The sequence below is a fragment of the Rhinatrema bivittatum genome, chromosome 1 (genome assembly GCF_901001135.1).
Source record: "Rhinatrema bivittatum chromosome 1, aRhiBiv1.1, whole genome shotgun sequence".
Classification (NCBI taxonomy): domain Eukaryota; kingdom Metazoa; phylum Chordata; class Amphibia; order Gymnophiona; family Rhinatrematidae; genus Rhinatrema; species Rhinatrema bivittatum.
This window is the reverse complement of record NC_042615.1, coordinates 820583584-820601866: the sequence shown is the minus strand read 5'-3', so window position 1 is coordinate 820601866 and position 18283 is coordinate 820583584. Positions and strand designations below refer to the sequence as shown.

General features: G+C 48.0%; 2 protein-coding genes across 4 annotated transcripts in view; both read left to right on the top strand.

Annotated features, from left to right (window-relative positions):
• LOC115073462 overlaps positions 1 to 14018 on the top strand; it is a 301189-nt gene extending 287171 nt beyond the window's left edge. The window contains exons 25-26 of the mRNA XM_029571896.1: positions 13133 to 13200; positions 13912 to 14018. Coding sequence (XP_029427756.1) covers positions 13133 to 13200; positions 13912 to 14018 — 175 coding nt within the window. The remainder of the gene's footprint in view (positions 1 to 13132; positions 13201 to 13911) is intronic.
• The window catches only part of LOC115078964 (receptor-type tyrosine-protein phosphatase mu-like), a 122130-nt gene continuing 117859 nt past the window's right edge, over positions 14013 to 18283 (top strand). For 2 of the 3 annotated variants that reach the window (XM_029582043.1, XM_029582041.1), the window contains exon 1: positions 14013 to 14055. In XM_029582043.1, the coding sequence (XP_029437903.1) occupies positions 14041 to 14055 (15 nt within the window). In that variant the 5' untranslated portion in view covers positions 14013 to 14040. The remainder of the gene's footprint in view (positions 14056 to 18283) is intronic. The other variant, XM_029582042.1, reaches the window with a different exon arrangement.

The following is an 18283-nucleotide window of genomic DNA, read 5'->3' as shown; positions in this document are numbered from 1 at the left end:
TAAGATCGGCCCATTTCGGGGGAGGGGACTGTTCTTTTTTCTAAATTTGTTTCTGTCAGTCTTTCCCTCTTAGGCTCCTTTCCCCAGCATGTCCCATGGTGCCTCGCGATCGTGACTGAACCATGCAAGTCTCTGCGCAGCTCGTTCAGAGGGTGGTGAGGGCTCCTCCGGCGCTCCTATGCCCATGAAGCGGTGTCGTGACTTGGCCAGTTGCGGTCCTAATCTTGGCAGGGGCTCTGTCCTCGGTGCTGGTTCTTCCTCATACGGCACGGGAATGGCGGCCATCTTCGATTTTTCGGCGGCTGTTCCCACGCCATCGGGGAGAGTGGGGGAGGGTTACACCATGTTTGTTCCCAGCCCGATCTGACTTTGCTGTTGGGCTGGGGGGGAGGAAGCCATCATTTCACCAATTCCTGCCGTTTGACCTGAGGGGGCTGGGGCAGGGAGAGTAATTTTCCCCAGAATTCGTTGTTGTTGCTCCATGATGCATTTTTGGCCAGTCAGTAGCCTTCTAGTGCTCAGGACTTTGGCCAGGCCCGTGAAGGCACAGCCTTGGGGGGGGGGGGGGGGGGCGTGGCAGTGGGGGCTCCTTCTATTTGGACTGGTTCTGGTTCTGCCCAGCTGGGCGCTTGGTTCGGGTTCTTCCCAGCTGAGCAAGTCCACTACGTCCCTTCGTCTCGGGCTTTTTGATCCCCAGGATCTGGCTCTGATGGATCTGATCAAGCTCCCAGGGATACAGGGGAAGAGCCCTCTCCATGGTGAATCAACAGGTCCGGTTGATCCGGCAACCGGTGATACCAATATGGGGGATGACCTGGGGATCTCTCCTCCCCGGTCAGAGGATTCGAAGGAGGGTTCGCTTGTTCAAGAGGGAGGAATTGGAGGTTTTGCTCACGTTAGCTTTTCAGGTGTTGAGAGTTAAAATGCCCCAGAGCGATACAGATTCAGAAGGGTTGGACCTGGTCCTTGACGGGGTTAGGAGTCCCCAGCTTCAGTCCCATTCTATAAGTCGGTTAGGAAGTTGGTTGACATGGAATGGGGAATGCCAGATGCTGGTCTGAAGGCTGTTAGGACCATGGGAAAACTTTATTCGCTTCTTGAGGAGGACTTGGAATGTTTTGCTCTCCCAAAGGTTGATGCGGCGCTTTCCACAGTGACTAAGACAACCACTATACCTGTGATTGGTTCCACGGCGTTTGAAAGATATGCAGGATCGTAAATTAGAAGTACACCTCAAGTGGATTTTGAGGTTTCTGCTTTGGGGTTACAGGCAGCGATTTGTTTCAAGTTTCATGCAGCGAATGTGCCTCTGCTGGGTGCAGCACAGATGCAGGCACACCTTCCGACGGTGGTGGAATACACTGACACAGGTGAGTGTGTTGAGGACGGCTGTGGCTTTCAGGGTGGATGTTCTCTATGATTTGGTTGCGTATGTCCTCTAGGGCTATGGCCTTCGCGGTAGCGGCTAGGAGGTTTGCTCTGCTGCGTAACTGGTTGGTGGACGTCTCCTCAAAGATTGCAGTTAGGCTCCTTGTCTTTCAAGGGTCGCCTCTTATATGGGGATGACCTTGACAAACTGATTTCAGTCTCTTGGGGATAACTGATGCTCCGTTTACCCGAAGACAAGCCCAAGGCTACGAGATTCTTTCAGGTACAGTCTCGGTTTAGCTCCAATAGGAGATCAAGACCAGCGAGGTTTCCTCTTGCCTCTCAGAGATCATTCCCTACTCGAGGGCAGCCTTGGGGGAGTCCCTTTCGGGGGGCCAGCAGGCCATTTCAGGGGGGGGGCACAGGAGGATCCGCGTCTGGTGGCAAGTCCTCACAATGAGGCGAGGCCGGTCCTCTCTGTCATTCCTATTATAGGAGGTCGCTTTGACTTGATTTTACGGCGAATGGGCCAAGATTACACAGGACCAGTGGGTTCTCAGTGTGGTAAAAGATGGCTACGTTTTAGATTTTGCTCGACCTGTTCGCAAGCTTTTTCTAATTTCCCCCCTGCTGTCCCCAGTCAGCAAGCAATTGGTGGTGCGGGAGACCCTTAGCGCGTCTCCAAAGCCTTGGAGCAGTGATTTCCGGTACCCTCCGCGGAACTTCTCATGGGCCGCTACTCCATTTATTTTGTGGTTCCAGAGAAGGAGGTCACTTTCCGGCCCATTCTGGATTTGAAGATAATGAATGCCGTCCTCAAAGTTCCCCGCTTACAGATGGTACCTTGCGATCAGTGATAGCAGCTGTTCGCAAAGGGGAATTTCTGGCATCCTTGGATCTCACGGAGGCCTTGTTGTGTTCGTCGGTGCCCGATGCCCTCTCTCCACCCTCCTTACCTCTCTGGCGCCTCCCTCTCCGTCCGCGGGAAGACTGGCTACCGCGGCGTTCTCCTTCCACTTGTCCTCAGGCGTTCCCGGACCAGCTCGACGCTGTTCCCGGACCGGCTCGACGGTTACTACCCCAAACCAAATAAGCCTGATACTTCACTTTCAATGCATATCCAGCATAGCTCTCTGCTTCAACGGCAGGGGAGAAGAAAAACTGATACTTCACGCATATCCAGCATAGCTCTCTGCTTCAACGGCAGGGGAGAAGAAAAACTGATACTTCACGCATATCCAGCATAGCTCTCTGCTTCAACGGCCAGAGGAGAAGAAAAACTGATACTTCACGCATATCCAGCATAGCTCTCTGCTTCAACGGCAGGGAGAAGAAAACTGATTACTTCACGCATATCCAGCATAGCTCTCTGCTTCAACGGCAGGGGAGAAGAAAACTAATACTTCACGCATATCTAGCATAGCTCTCTGCTTCAACGGCCAAAGGGAGAAGAAAAAACTGATACTTCACGCATATCCAGCATAGCTCTCTGCTTCAACGGCGAGGAGAAGAAAACTGATACTTCACATATATCCAGCATAGCTCTCTGCTTCAACGGCATGGGGAGAAGAAAAACTGATACTGCACGCATATCCAGCATAGCTCTCTGCTTCAACGGCAGGGGAGAAGAAAAACTGATACTGCACGCATATCCAGCATAGCTCTCTGCTTCAACGGCAGGGGAGAAGAAAAACTGATACTGCCCGCATATCCAGCATAGCTCTCTGCTTCAACAGCAGGGGAGAGAAGAAAAACAACCAATAAGGGCTGAATAACATAGTCTGGGTGTTTAAAACAAATAAGCATGGGTTGTAGCTTGCTTATTGCGGCGGTTACTACCCCTACTACCCCTAACTAATCAAGCTTGATATTTCACTCGGATGCAGCTCCATCACTGCTCTCTACATTAATGGCGGGGGGTGGAAGGGAAATAGAACCAAAGAGCTAAGAGAAACAGATAAGTATGAGAAAAAAATGTGTGAAGCTTGCTGGGCAGACTGGATGGGCCGTTTGGTCTTCTTCTGCCGTCATTTCTATGTTTCTATGTTTCATTTCTATGTTATCGCCATGTTTCCTGGAGGCCTAGGGGCGCACGCATGGCGCAGCCCCGATTGAAGTAAGTACCGGCATTGGCGCGAACCTCGGGGGCGTACCCCGAAGATGACGTCACCCGCGACAGATATTTAACGTCTTGGATTTTGCTAACACATGGAGTTAGCAAAGGTTTTGCTACCTAAGCAACTCTGCCTCCTCGGACTTACCAGAGGTACCTGCTCCTCGGGGGCCCCACCTCTCTCTTTGTTTTTTCAGGTGACAGTCTGCAAACCGGTACTCACTCCTCGAGGGCCCTGATCCCAGACTCGCTTCGTATACTCTTCTGCCTGGAAGTCTTCACTCCAACTATGTCAGCTACATCAGTGAGTTACCATCATTCTCTCTGAGCTTTCCCTGGAACCAGGTACTCGCTCCTCGTGGGCCTATGCTTTCCAGCTCTTGGGCTTCATTGGGACATTGGTGAGTGTTACCATCTGCATTACCCTGCCTACTCACTATATCTCAGTCTCTCTTCAGCTCATCCTTCAGGGATTGCTGTTCCAGTATCTGAGGGACTACAGCCCAGCCGGGCTTGCAGCTCACTACTGCCCATCTCTGGTGGTTCAGTATACTGTCTAATAAAAGAGCTAGTGTGTGTTTGTCTCCTAACTCTGAGCCTGACCGGTGGTCCCTCTCGGGATCATCCCCCGGGGAGTGGTCATCTGCCACTGGTCCAAGGATCCACCCTCAACTCTCATATATAACAACAGATTGCTACTCCAGCAACTCAGTCCTGAACAAATTGCTAACTACTATCTGATTGCTCCTCCCATCAGGCATCAGATAACAGGCCTATCTGCACATTCCAATCACTTAGACTCCCAGCGGGGCTTTCTCCGCTTCATGGTGCTGGGTCAGCATTTTCAGTTTCAGGTGCTTCCTTTTGGGCTAGCTACAGCCCCACGCACCTTCACCAAGGAAGATGGTGGTGGGTAGCGGGTGGCACTTCGGAAGGAGGAGAGTCCTGGTGCACCCCTATCTGGACGATTGGCTTATCAGGGTGAAAATCTGAAGCTCTCAGTCAGTCAACAGAGTTCTCGACGTTCTTTAGTATCTTGGCTGGGTTGTAAACCTGGCAACGAGTTATTTGTCTCCGACTCAGTCCTTGGAGTACTTGGGTTGCTCGATTCGACGCTCGGCAAGGTATATCTTTCGAAAGAAGAAGTGCTCAATTTGCAGAATTGGATCCGCCGGTTATTGAACTTACGAGTTCCCAGTGTGGGTTTATTTACAGGTTCTGGGCTCCATGACTTCGATGTTGGAGTTGGTTCCGTGGCGTTTTTCCATATGAGGCCATTGCAAAGGGCGCTTTTGGCACAGTGGAAGCTGATTTCAGAAGAGTTTCACTTGCTGTTACCTCTCGAGGGTGTGGCCAGAGACAGTCTGTCGTGGTGGCTTCAGTCCTCCAATCTTCTTCACAGAATAGACCTTGAAGTGCCGGACTGGGGAGCGGTTTGTCAACATCATTCAGTCCAGGGTATTTGGTTGCGAGAGAATCTGCATAGTCTATCAACTGTTTGGAGACCAGGGCAGTCCAGTTAGCCTTGAAAGTGTTCTTACCATTGATAAAAAGGCGCTCTGTGCGGATGTTTCCAACAATGCAACAACTGTGTCATACATAGAAACATAGAAACATAGAAATGACGGCAGAAGAAGACCAACCGGTCCATCCAGTCTGCCCAGCAAGCCTTACACTTATTTTTCTCATACTTAACTGTTTCTCTTGGCTCTTAGTAACTTTATGTTCTAATTCCCTTTTCACCCCCACTATTAATGTAGAGAGCAGTGATGGAGCTGCTTCCAAGTGAAATATTAAGTTTGAGTAGTTGGGTAAGCGGCAGCATAGCTCTCTGCCATGAAGCAGAGGGCAATGCTGGAAATGTGTGAAGTATCAGTTTTTCTTTTCCCCTGTCATTGAAGCAGGGAGTCATGCCGGACATGCACCGAAAGTGAAGCATGCCTTGAAAGTCACATTAACTATCATCAAATATTGAAAAGCCTAATAATTGGTAATACCTATAGCCCATGAACCCATCCCTGTTTTTTTCTTTTTTTTTTTTTTAATTGGGAGATGGATGCCCTTCATCCTTCTACTCTGTGAAGGTGGACACCTACCACTGGCCACTGGCATCCCGCTCCGTGAATGCCTCTGTGGCTACTGCCGCTCCATGCAGTGTTTTAATACCTGCTCTTTATATGCGTCCTCTAGAACTGATGGATCCCATCCCTGTTTTTTTTTTTTCTTATTTATTTAATTGGGAGATGACAGCCCTCCATCCTTCCGCTCCGTGAAGGTGGACACCTACCACTGGCCACTGGCATCCCGCTCCGTGAATGCCTCAACCAGCAGGGTGGTACCAAGAGTCAGCCGGTAGCTCAGGAAGCACAAGCCTTGATTCGTTGGCAGAGTCCTCACCTAGAGGGAAATAGCGGCGTCACACAAAGCCGGGGTCGACAATGTTCAAGCGGATTTCCTAAGTCGGACTCAGTTAGATCCAGGCGAGTGGGAATTGTCAGAAGTCATGATGCAGCTCATCAGAGATCATTGGGGTTCTCCTCACGTGGATCTGATGGCAACCCGTCAGAATGCCAAAGCGTTCACTTCTTCAGTCAAAGGTGACAGCACGGGGCTGAAGAGTTGATGCTGTATTCCTACCTTGGCCTTGGGGGGGTTCTGCTTTATGTGTTCCCTCTTTGGCCATTGGTGGGCAAGGTGTTGCGTTGCATAGAGAAATATTGTGGGGAAGTGATTTTGGTTAGCTCTGGAGTGGCCGAGGCATCCTTGGTTTGCGGATCTCATCAACATGGTGGTGGATGGCCCGCTTCATTTCGGTCAAGGTGAAGGGCCTTTTTTTCGTTCAAGGTCCCATATTTTCAGATAAGACCAATCACTTTTGTCTAGCGGCTTGGCTTTTGAGAGGAGGAGATTAACGCGTAAAGGTTATCTGTGGTCTGTCGTCACCACTTATTGCAAGCCAGGAGAAAGGTCTACTAATATGGCTTAAGTTAGAGTATGGAAAGTGTTTGAGTCCTGGTGTGCTACTCATGGAATTCGCACCCTACAGTCCTCCATTCTCGATATTTTGTCCTTTCTGCAGGCTGGGTTTGAGATAGGCTTATCTCCCTAGCTCCCTTAGATTTCAAGTGGCGGCCTTGGATGCCTTCGGGGCAAGATCGAGGATTCCCATATTTCAACCATCCGTTATCAGGTTCCTCAGAGGAACTAGGAATTTGCGGCTTCCGGTTAGGAGAGTTTGTCCAGCCTGGAGCCTTAATCTAGTCCTCCGCGGTTTGTGTGCGGCTCCTTTTGAGCCTCTCCGAAGAGCGACGCTGAAGACTTGACTCTCAAAGTAGCTTTTCCTAGTAGCAATTTGCTCAGCTCTACGATTTCAGAGTTGCAAGCTTTTTTCTGTCGGGATCCCTTCCTCCAATTTTGGATCGGGGGTTTCTTTGAGGACGGTGCCTTCCTTTCTGCGTAAAGTGGTTTCCGCTTTTCATGTCAACCAGATGGTGGAACTTCCAGCCTTCCCAACAGTGGATGCATCCGTTCCACATGCGAAAGAGCTCAAGCAGTTAGATGTTCGATGGGATCTATTGTGCTATCTCGAGGTGATGAATGATTTCAGAAAGTCCAAACACCTTTTTGTTTTGTGGAGTGGCGCAAAGCGAGGTTTCAAGGCTTCTAAGACTACTATTGTGCGTTGGTTGAAAGAGGCCATTGGTTCCACCTACATTACTGCCAGTCAAGAGATTCCAGAGGGCTTGCATGCTCATTCTACATGGTCGCAGGTGACCTGGGTGGAGGCACAGCTGGTGTCTCCTCAAGAGATTTGCACATTAACCTTCATGGAGTGGGCAGTGGAGACAGAGAAGACTCATTTGACAAAAAGAAGACCTATAATTTTTAAATAAAAGGAGAGGGAGAGGAGACACATATGGACCTGTCACAATGGAGCAGCGTTCCAGTGAAATTAACTGATGTGAAGGAGTGGTCTAGTAGTCAGAACAGCAGATTGAGAATCAGGAAAGCCAGGGTTCATATCCAGCTTCTCCCCCGTTTTATATATCCCCCCTTGTTATATGTAAAGCCTGTTTGCTGCATTTTGTTTTCATGTAAACCGATGAGATGTTCCCGATTGTCGGTATATAAAAGTCATAAATAAATAAATAAATAAAGTTTCTTATGACCTTAGGCAAGTCACTTCCCCATCCATTAGCTCAGGTACCAACATAAGGGCTCATTCACTAAGCCATGTTAGGCTACTTAGTGTGCAAAAAATGGTGTTTTTCATGTGCTAAATGGCCTAACATAGGGGATAATGCAGATATTTCATTTGAAGTTACAGTTGTGGCTAACTTATCCGGAAGCCTTGGGATATTAATGCATGTCCCAAGGCTCCTGGGGCCTGTCTTAAAGGGTCTATCTGGCCATAGGTAATCCCTCCTCCCATGAGTTGTGCAAACCCCTAGAGGTCTGCATAGACCCTCTGTCCTGCCACCCTTGAAACAGAAAAAATATACTTTGTAAACTTTGGCACAAGCCCTGACCTCTACTCCCCAAGCCCTCCCTTTCTCCAAAACATCTGGCCCCTGGAGGCTGGGACCCCATCCCCCACACTAGCCCACTCCCCCAGACCTCACCTTACAGACCAGATTATCCCTAGTGGTCCAGTTGACCCCTCTCACCTCCCCCAGACCCCTCCCTTACATACAAAACTCTCTGGTAGTCTAGTGGACCCCTTTACTCACCAAGAAGTCCTTGGTAATCTAGTGGGGGCTTAGAGCTCCCGCTAGGCTCCAGGCCCGATGGCAGCCATTTCCAAAATGACATCACTCAGCCTTTGCCATACTAGTCTGAAAATCCCAGCTAAGTTAGCCAAATATGTTTATCCTTTCAGTATCTACCCCTGGGTGAGAATTGGTTGAACAACAGGACCGAGAGAGTGGTAGTGAATGAGGATCTTTCTGCTAGTTATACCATTCTTTAGCACTCAAGGAATTCCGCAAGGTCTCTTTCCTGTTTGGGGCTTGCTAGTTCTTCCCCTCCAAAATGGCATTTGGTCATTTGGATTTATGTACCCCAAATGCATGATTTTGCATTTTGTTTTAAATTGCAATGGAATTGTTTAACCATTCTTCCAATGTTTAAAGTTATATTTCAACTTGTCTAGCTTTCTTGGCACGTCTACTCCATTGCGGTTCTCACAGTGTGAGTAAGCTGGCAGATATGTGTAGAAGCAGGGGCAGGGAAAGCTCTGCCTGTATTTTATAAACTCTGCGGCAGGAGTCACATAGTTTATAAAATATCACATACCTTCACCCTGAAAGTACGCTCACTTTTTTGTAATACAGGGAGACGTATTACTTTTTTCAGCTAATTTAGAAAAGTAAGCATACGTATTTTCTGCACAAAACAATTATAACGTGCGTGCTTTTACTGCAATATATATGGAGGCAGGTACTTTGTTTATTTATTAAAAACATTTATATTTGGCAAAATCCATTAAGTGTCAATCAATGTGACTCATGAATTAAAACATCTAACTTAATAGGACAAATTACAAAGCATTATGGGGCAGATTTTCAAAGGGGTACGCGCATAAGATACGTGCGTACCCCCTGAAAACCTGCCCCAAGTTCCCCCTGCGTGCGCCAAGCCTATGTTGCATAGGCTCGGCGGCGCACGCAAGCCCTGGGACGCGAGAAAGTCCCGGGGCTTTCCTGGGGGGCATGTCGCGGTGGCGCGTCATCCGGGGCGGAGCCACGGGCGTGTGGCCGAGGCCTCCAAAACTGCTCCCAGGCCGGGGAATCGCGTACCGGCAGCCGGCCAGCATGAGCGAGTTACACCTGCCTCGGGAAGGCATAACTTTTATAATAAAGGTAGGGGGTTTAGATAGGGCTCGGGGTGGGTTAGGGAGGGGAAGGTGGGGGGAGGCTGAAGGAAAGTTTCCTCCGAGACCGCTCCAAGTTTGGAGCGGCCTCGGAGGGAACGAGCAGCGCGTGCAGGGTTCGGCGCGCAAGATGCACAAATATTCACCCCCTTGCGCGCCCAACCCCGGATTTTAAAAGATATGCGTGGCTACTCTTGTTTACGCCGGGTGCGCGAACAAAAGTACGCGCTCACGTATTTTTTAAAATCTGCCTCTATGAGTGCAATGCGATAACTTGGCTTAAATGACATAAGAACATAAGATTTGCCATACTGGGCCTGACCAAAGGTCCATCAAGCCCATTATCCTGTTTCCAACAGTGGCCAATCCAGGTTACAGGTACCTGGCAAGATCCCAAAACTTTGATAGATTCCATGCTGCTTATCCCAGGGATAAGGAGTGGATTTCCCCAAGTCCACCTTAATAATAGTTTGTGGACTTTTCTTCCAGGAACTTGTCCAAACCTTTTTTTAAATCTTGCTACAATAACAGCTTTTACCACATCCTCTGGCAACAAATTCCAGAGCTTAATTATGCTTTGAGTAAAAAAACATTTTCTCCTAATTGTCTTAAATGTATCACCTAGTAACTTCATTGCATATCCCTAGTCTTTGTACTTTTTGAAAGAGTAAAAACCGATTCACGTTTACCCGTTCCACTCATTATTTTACAGACTTCACTCCTATCTCCCCTCAGCAGTCTCTTCTCCAATTGACTTAAATCAAGTGGTCTTCAAACCCCAGATAAACAAATCTTTAAATAGAAGCGATTTCAGTTTCTTCTAGAACTGTAAAACATCCATTGTGGGCTGTGCTCAGCGAGGAGCCAGGAAGCACTAAAGCTTCTTGTGTCCAGCTAAGTAAAAGTTAACTTAGTAAACCAATCAGGGGGAGGGTCTTATCAAACCCAATGGCAGATACAGAGTCCTGAGAAACATCCTTGACCAAGGGTTAACTGGTTCTTTTTCTGCAGATTGCCTCTCCTTTTCTTAAAAAGAAAAATAATAATAAATATATATATATATATATATATATAAATAACAGTGGCAGAATTCAAGCATACATTGCCTCCAAAATCCACAACTTAGTCTTTGATGCGAAAGCTCTATTCTCCTATGTTTCCTCCCTAACCCAAGTACCCTCACCAGAATGCCCTAGTAACCAAGCTCAAGCTAAAGCAGATGAACTCGCTCTCTTCTTTCAAAACAAAATCACAAATCTTCTTACTCAACTTCCCTCCAATATCATCCCTCTAACTCCAGCCCTAATGCCTCACATCAAAAACATTCATCTTGAAATGTTTGAACCCACTTCGTCTTCCGAAATCCAAACCATCCAAAGAATGAAACCATCTTCGCACCCAGCGGACCATATTCCCTCAAAACTTCTCCTCTCAATACCAGACACCATCCAAAACATTAGCAGACATCATCAACTGCTCGCTATCCCAAGGTTCCTTCCCAGAAGACCTCAACAAGCCTCCACTCAAACCTCTTTTAAAAAAACCCCACCTGGACCTAAAAGACCCCAACAACTACCGTCCAATAGCTAATCTCCCCTTCATAGCCAAGATTATGGAAAGGGCTTGTGAACTCCCAACTATCAGATTTCATCGAAGACAACAAAATTCTATCCGCCCTCACAACATGGATTCCGCAAAAATCGGGGCACAGAATCCCTACTTACCTCCCTAACAGATCTACTTATCTTAGGCATAGACAAAGGTCAATCCTTTCTATTGATCCTTCTGGACCTCTCAGCAGCTTTCGATACCGTAAACCACGCTATCCTCATCAAACAGCTAGCTGCGATAGGAATCTCTGGTTTAGCGCTCTCCTGGTTCAAATCATTTCTACACCAACAGAGGCTACAAGGTAAAATCCAGAATAAGAATCAATCACGCCACGACTCGACCATCGGAGTCCCACAAGGTTCCTCCTTATCCCCTACACTCTTTAATATTTACCTCCTACCACTATGTCAACTCCTCATCAACCTCAATTTAATACACTTTCTCATGCAGATGACATCCAAGATCCTGATCCCCATCAAAGAATCATACTCCAAAAACCCTTGAATAATGGGAATCCTGTCACCTAGAAATCAAAAGCCTCCTCAACAGCCTAAATCTGGTACTAAACTCCGCCAAAACTGAGGTATTACTCATAACTCCTGATAACAATCTCACAACCTCTCTGCCAACCAACCTACAAACCACTCATGTGAGAGATCTAGGTGTGCTAATCGACAATAAACTGAACTTCAAAGCCCACATCAATAAAACCACCAAGACTGTTTCTATAAACTGCAAGTTTTAAAAAGGATAAGACCACTTCTTCCACGCCAAAGACTTCAGAAACCATCCTCCAAGCCCTCATTTTCTCGAAATTGGACTACTGCTGCTCCACTTTACTTGGCCCTCCCCTCCTCATACACAAAACCGCTCCAAATGGTCCAAACGCAGCAGCCCGTCTACTGACAAACACTAAGAAAAGAGACCATATCTCCCCAGTGCTACAAGACCTCCACTGGTTACCAATTCATTTCAGAGTCATTTATAAATCCATCACCTGATTTACAAAATCATTCACCAACATACCACAATCGATCTACAAATTTCCTCCCCGCGTACACAAATCCACAAGACCGACCAGGGAAGCCTACAGAGGATGCCTCATTGTTCCACCCACGAAAACCACTAATCACAGCACCTTAAGAGGACCGAGCCCTTTCCACTGCAGGCCCACCGTTATGGAACTCCATCCCTCCAGAACTCAGAAACGAACCATGTCTCCTAACCTTTAGGAAAAGACTCAAGACATGGCCTTTTCAGGCAAGCCTTCCCGAACTCTACCTAATATGCACCACAAATAAATTCTCTACTCAGAGACTGTATATATGAGACGCCATATTTATATTGTACTTTTGTATATAATTAACCTCCTCTATCTCTTTCTATTTCTTACATTCCCAGTTCATTAGCCCTTGTTAATTGTAACTGCTTCTCTTCATCACGTTATTTATGTTGGTTGTATTATTCGCACCCCTGTTATCTGTAAACCGACATGATGTGAACGAGTTCATGAATGCCGGTATAAAAAAACCTTAAATAAATAAAATAAAATAAATAAATAAACATGAAGGGACTTTAGTGGCTAGAAGAGGGAGGGAGAAGCCACAGAGCAAGAGCTGTGATTGCTCAGTAGAGAGATGGCCCATGGCTGCTGACATCTTCTTTCTTTTTTGTAATTGAAATTATTGTTTCAAATAATAAACATACACAACAGCAATGTGCTCAATAGCACATAAACTTCAAAATAAAGATATGTCTATCCATCCGTATCCCGCTCCTAAGTTCTCCTCCCCCCTCCCCGACCCCTCTGGTTGTACCATTCTATGGCCTCAAGATCTACCATCCACGGGGCTGCTGACATCTTCTGTGCTTATATGGACTTGGGGTCACCGGGAAGTAAAGAGGCACACAAAATGCAGTATTCCTGTGCTGACTGTAAAGCGCAGTGGGATCCCGTTTGGATGAAGGGTGATATAGGAGAGGTGGTTATTATATCAATAAGACAGAGATCAGATAAAACCAAATGCAGTCTGCTGGTAATTCCCTGGAGAGAGAATGAAGTCTGGGTGAACGGATATAGCTGGGGAGAGGATTAGTGGAAGCTTGCATTTCCATTGTCACGTAACTTATCCCAGCTCTCGCCCTCATGTGACTCTCTTATTTTCCAGATCAAGGAGAAGAAAATCCACTGGGAACAGCAACGGTTTCATTCGTTTGAAGATGAGAGGGAATCTCGGTAGGCAGGAAGAGACTCCTCAGGCGTTATCAGGGATTTTACATTCAGTCTCGTGTCGTGCAGCGTGAGCCCATTGTGGGGCTTCTCCTAAAGGAAGGGGGAAGCAGAATATTATGAGACAGACTGAAAAGCAGCTGGGCATGTAGGGTGGAAGACTGTGTCTCTAAGAGAAAGGCAGGCCGGTTGTGTTGCCTGTTCCTGAGGTCGGTGAATGGATTCTGTGCAGAACAGTAGGAATTGAGGGTTGGAGAGTACAGGGGATAGGGGCAGCAGGTTTGCGGTCCCGGCTTTTGTTTTATCTGACTTTAAGTGCTGCAGATGAGGAGAGGGAACGACCATCTGAAGCTTACACAGGTTTTCTCTTCCCAGTTGCCGAACAGCAGAATAATGCCACATCCCCGTCATCACTGATACTGCCTGTCTCCCTGCCATTGTAATAGTGCAGTGCCTCATCCCGTGGCCCCGCACAATAATTACTGTACATTACTTCCTGCAGTCAGGTTTTTCTGGGTATTCATTTTCTGAGCAGATGAATTAGTTGGTTGAGTGTTGATTGGATGCCATCACGGAATGCAAAAGTGCAATCTGTGGGCAGTTCCACGTACAGTACTGGAGTATCTCCCAGAGGACAGAGCCCTCCTGCTCATGAAGTTACAGCTCGGTTTCTGCTTGGCGTAATCTAAGGTCTTGGAACCATTGTGATACTCACAGGCAGAGCGAAAACCGAAATCCCTGTGGCCGACCTGCTGACCGCCATGAAGAGGTTCAGACGAGCAGAGATATTGGAAGAAGAAGAGCTGGAGGAGGGGAGCAGATAGAGAGAAAGTACCTGCAGGGCGCATGAAGGAGTATCAGGTGTGTACCTGTCTATGTGATGAGGGGATACCTGCATTGTATAATGAGGAGTGTCCAGCTCGTTTTTTGTAACTTAATATTTAGTAAGTTTTATATACATTATTGTATATATAGGGGTAGATTTTCAAAGGGTTACGCGTGTAAGAAATGCGCGTAACCCCCGAAAACCAACCCCTGCGCGGGCTGAGCCTATTTTGCATGGGCTCGGTGTCCCACGCAAGCCCCAGGACGCGCGTATGTCCTGGGGCTTAGAAAATGGGCAGTCCGTGGGCGGGGCCATGGGCGGGGCCGTGGTCCGGGGCCATGGTGGCCGTCTGGGGGTGTGGCCGAGTGCCTTGACACAGCGGCCTGTGTCGAGGCCTGGCGCACCGGCAGCGAGTCGGCGCACGCAAGTTACGCCTGCCAGTCGGCGCGCGCATGTTATAAAATCGGGTGTACATTTGTGCGCACCGGGTAGCGCGCACAAATGTACCCCGTGCGCGCAAAATTTAAAATTGGCCCCGTAATGTATATAAATGTCTATAATGTATGTGGATTTTTCAAAATTTTTGAACTAGAAATATTCATACATCGTTTCATAGAATATGCACGCACACCACATTCATACCTTGACACCATAACAACAGATAGCGGCTCAACTAACACAGTATGCATGAGGTTGAGTCAAACTTCTGTACAAGGTAAACGTGAAGAACCGCGACAAGGATCCTCCTTTCACCTCTTGGCTTCTTCAGGGGGGAATTTGAACATTGACCAACGATAGACGTATACACATATTTGTTGTCATGGTGTTATATAGTATGAATGTGGTGTGTGTGTATATTCTATGGTAAGATGTATGTATATTCATAGTTGAAAAAGTTTGCAAAATCCCAAAAAATGTTTTGAGTACATGTATTCAGTTTTAAGTGTGCATTTCTTATACATATATTTTTGTAATAAAGATTACAATTTATTTATTTATTTTATTTTATTTATTTATCGAGTTTAGATACCGTCATTCGGTGTCGCCATCATAACGGTTTACAAGTTTCGATGGAATAGAGTATGCTAATGAGTTAGCATAGACATTATGATCAAAATTACAGTTATGGCAATATTAAGGTTAGTTATACATTTTCAAGGTTAGTTATACATTTTCATATGGTTGCGAGAGGCGATAAAGATAAGGTTCACATAAGGTTCAATTTAGTCTCTGTATTTGTTCTCACAAGTCTGTAGCCCTGATTCCCTTTGCATAAGGGGTCAATTCCCAAAAGGATTTAGCCAGCTAGATCTGAGCCTTTGAAAATTTACTCGGCTGAGCTGCTAAATTGATCCACCTTGTTTCACTAAGTGAAGAAAGATATGTGGCCAGCACTACTTTTCAGTGTTAACAGCCTAACTTGGCCAGACAAATCCAGGCACTAACATAGCAACCCTAAATCTGGCTGGCCAGGTCCTCCCACCTGAACCTTCACAGAAAATGCAGCCTGATCCCCCGTCTTCCTGCCCAACCTGCAGGTTCATTGGTGGGGGGAATGGGTGCTAACAATCTACACTCCCCCTGCATGATCCACCCCCCCCCCCCCCCCCGTGTCTTCTATGCAGACTCGCAAAAAGAATGCGGTCCAGCTTCCTCCCACCCAAACTGCAAGTCCAGCAGTGGGGTGGGGGAAGGGTTAAAACAGCACCATCACCAACCCCATGATCCCCCTCCCTCTGGACCGAACTAAAAAAATGAAAGCCACCTCCCAATTTTCCCTCCCACTGATGCTTAAAACAATAAGGGCGGAACATCCCCCAATGATCACGTTCTCCTGAACCTAAAACCGTACGTACCCGGATCAGTCCAGACAGTGGGTTGAGCCTCCTGTCCAGCAGATGGAGACAGACTAAAACTGAAAAGGGTATCCTACATCAGGACAGAGCCTACCCTGCAACCCATCAGTATCTGTCTCCATCAGATGGATCAGCTTACCCTACGGTTCCCTCATCTTGGCTAGTTAGTCTTTTCTCCCTATTTGGGTAGTTTCTATCACAGGATCAAGCAAGTACTGTTCTTTTGTTCAGTTTAAAAAAAAAAAGGCAATTGGCTCTGATTTCGTGTCTCAGGAGACAGTATTGTCTCCACGCTCTTGCGGGGCTAAGGGGGGCTTTGCCCCTTGTGTGGACATAGCCTAAGCCCCTGTTCCCGGTGATCCTATTGGGGGTGAAACTGGTGGTCCAGTCACTCCCCCCTCCCCTGGCTGTCTTTCGTTTGACAAGGAAGCCCCCCCAGTGCAGTTCCCTTAGGGATCCTGTATTCCTCAGCTTCCACTTTTATGCTGTGGATTTTATGCTGTGGATTTTATGCTGTGGATTTTATGCTGTGGATTTTATGCTGTGTATCAAGTGCACAAGCCCCGCGCTACTGTAATCAAGTTCCACATGCGAAATGTGTCAAGTGCACATGCCATGTAACATTGTATATTAGTTCATTTGCATATATAACCCTAACCGAATGCAAATAGTTGTATCGCTGCTTGTTAAATATCCTCTCTTTTACTTGTGTACTCACCCAGTTACCCCCTCCCCTGTTCATTGTAATTTCCTTTCCTCCTCAGTTTTTTGTAAACCGACATGATGTGTCCTACGAATGCCGGTATAAAAAAGTTATTAAATAAATAAATAAAATAAAGATATATATACAAGCTTCACAAGCCTGTTTTTGTCATTGGGGGCCGGCAGCCAGGGTGGTTTTGGAAAAGGAGCGTGCAGGGTTCAGTCTGCTGCCTCCGCTCCTCCCGGCAGCACATTTTCAGCACTTACAGCAATCAGCTGATTTTCTCTGCAGCTCGCGGCTTTTCTTCATTGATTATGCCACGCTCCCACTGCTGCCTGTCGTGTGGAGAGCCCTCGACACATATCTCGCGTGAGAGGCTCTGCTCAGCATGTTTGCCGGGGGATGAAGGGCCCTCTCCGGCAGTGCGATTAAATTCAGTCCGGGGTCGCTCTCATTGCGTGGCCAGGCCGTTCCCGAGTCGGCAAACTGCAGGAACGGCGGTCATCTTGGGGGTTTCAGCAGCTCCCGATTCGGAGATGCTTAGCGCTGACGACCCGAATTTTTTAAGGTCTCCCCCATTTTGAGTCCTGTGAGTCCCCAGGCAGAGGTTCCCGACCGACCCCCCCCCCCCCCCCCCCGGTCAAGGCTAAGCTGCATTTTTCTTCAGAATTTGTGCTCCTCATGCGCGAATCCTATCTGGCCAGCTTGCAGGAGGAGGAGGATCTTTCACCTGGTCCCCCACCTGCCAAATTTCCACGGTTGGACCCCCCACTTGCTCCTGCACCTCCGGATGCGCAGGGATCTATTCAGGTGCGGGTGGGCCCGGGGGCCCCCCCTCTCCCGGACCCTCTAGCGCCCCTGGGGACCCCAGATCTGTATCAGAGTCTGGACGGGGCGGAGACGCTCCCTCCTCTGGACGGGGATGACACCAGGGTGCTCCGTTTATTTCACAAAGAGGAGTTGGAGCCCATCATTCCTTTTGTCCTTCAGGAATTAGGGATTGAGGGCCCCCTGGCGGATTCCCTTACGGCCACGCTACATAAGCACATGGACCCGGTCCTGGCAGGACTTAGGGCTCCAGCTTGTGCTTTTCCGTTTCACCCTATGCACAAATTGCTACTCCTCCGGGAATGGGAAGTTCCTGAGGTGGGGCTCCACATTGGGAGAGCCATGGACAAACTTTATCCACTCCCGGAGGACTGCTTGGAAATGCTGAAAATCCCCACGGTAGATTCTTCAGTTTCTGCTGTGACCAAGCACACCAATATTCCAGTGGTGGGTGCTATGGCCTTGAAGGACATGCAGGATCGCAAGCTTGAATTCCACCTTAAGCGCATCTTCGAGGTGCTTGCCTTGGGAATCAGGGCGACTATCTGCAGCAGTCTCATGCAGCGGGCAGGCCTCAGGTGGGTTCAGCAATTACTCGGCACCCAGGACCTCCTGTCCGCAGAGGCAGAGCAGGCTGAAAGGCTGGAAGGCGTCATTGCATATGGGGCGGATGCGCTGTACGATCTTCTCCGCGTCCAGGCAAAGGCGATGGCCTTGGCGGTTTCCGCTAGAAGGCTCCTCTGGTTACGTAACTGGTCAGCGGACCCTTCGTCCAAGGCGCGGTCGGGCACTCTGCCCTTTAAGGGTAAGTTGCTTTTTGGCGAGGACCTGGAGCAGCTCATTAATTCCTTGGGTGAGAACAAGGTTCATAAGCTA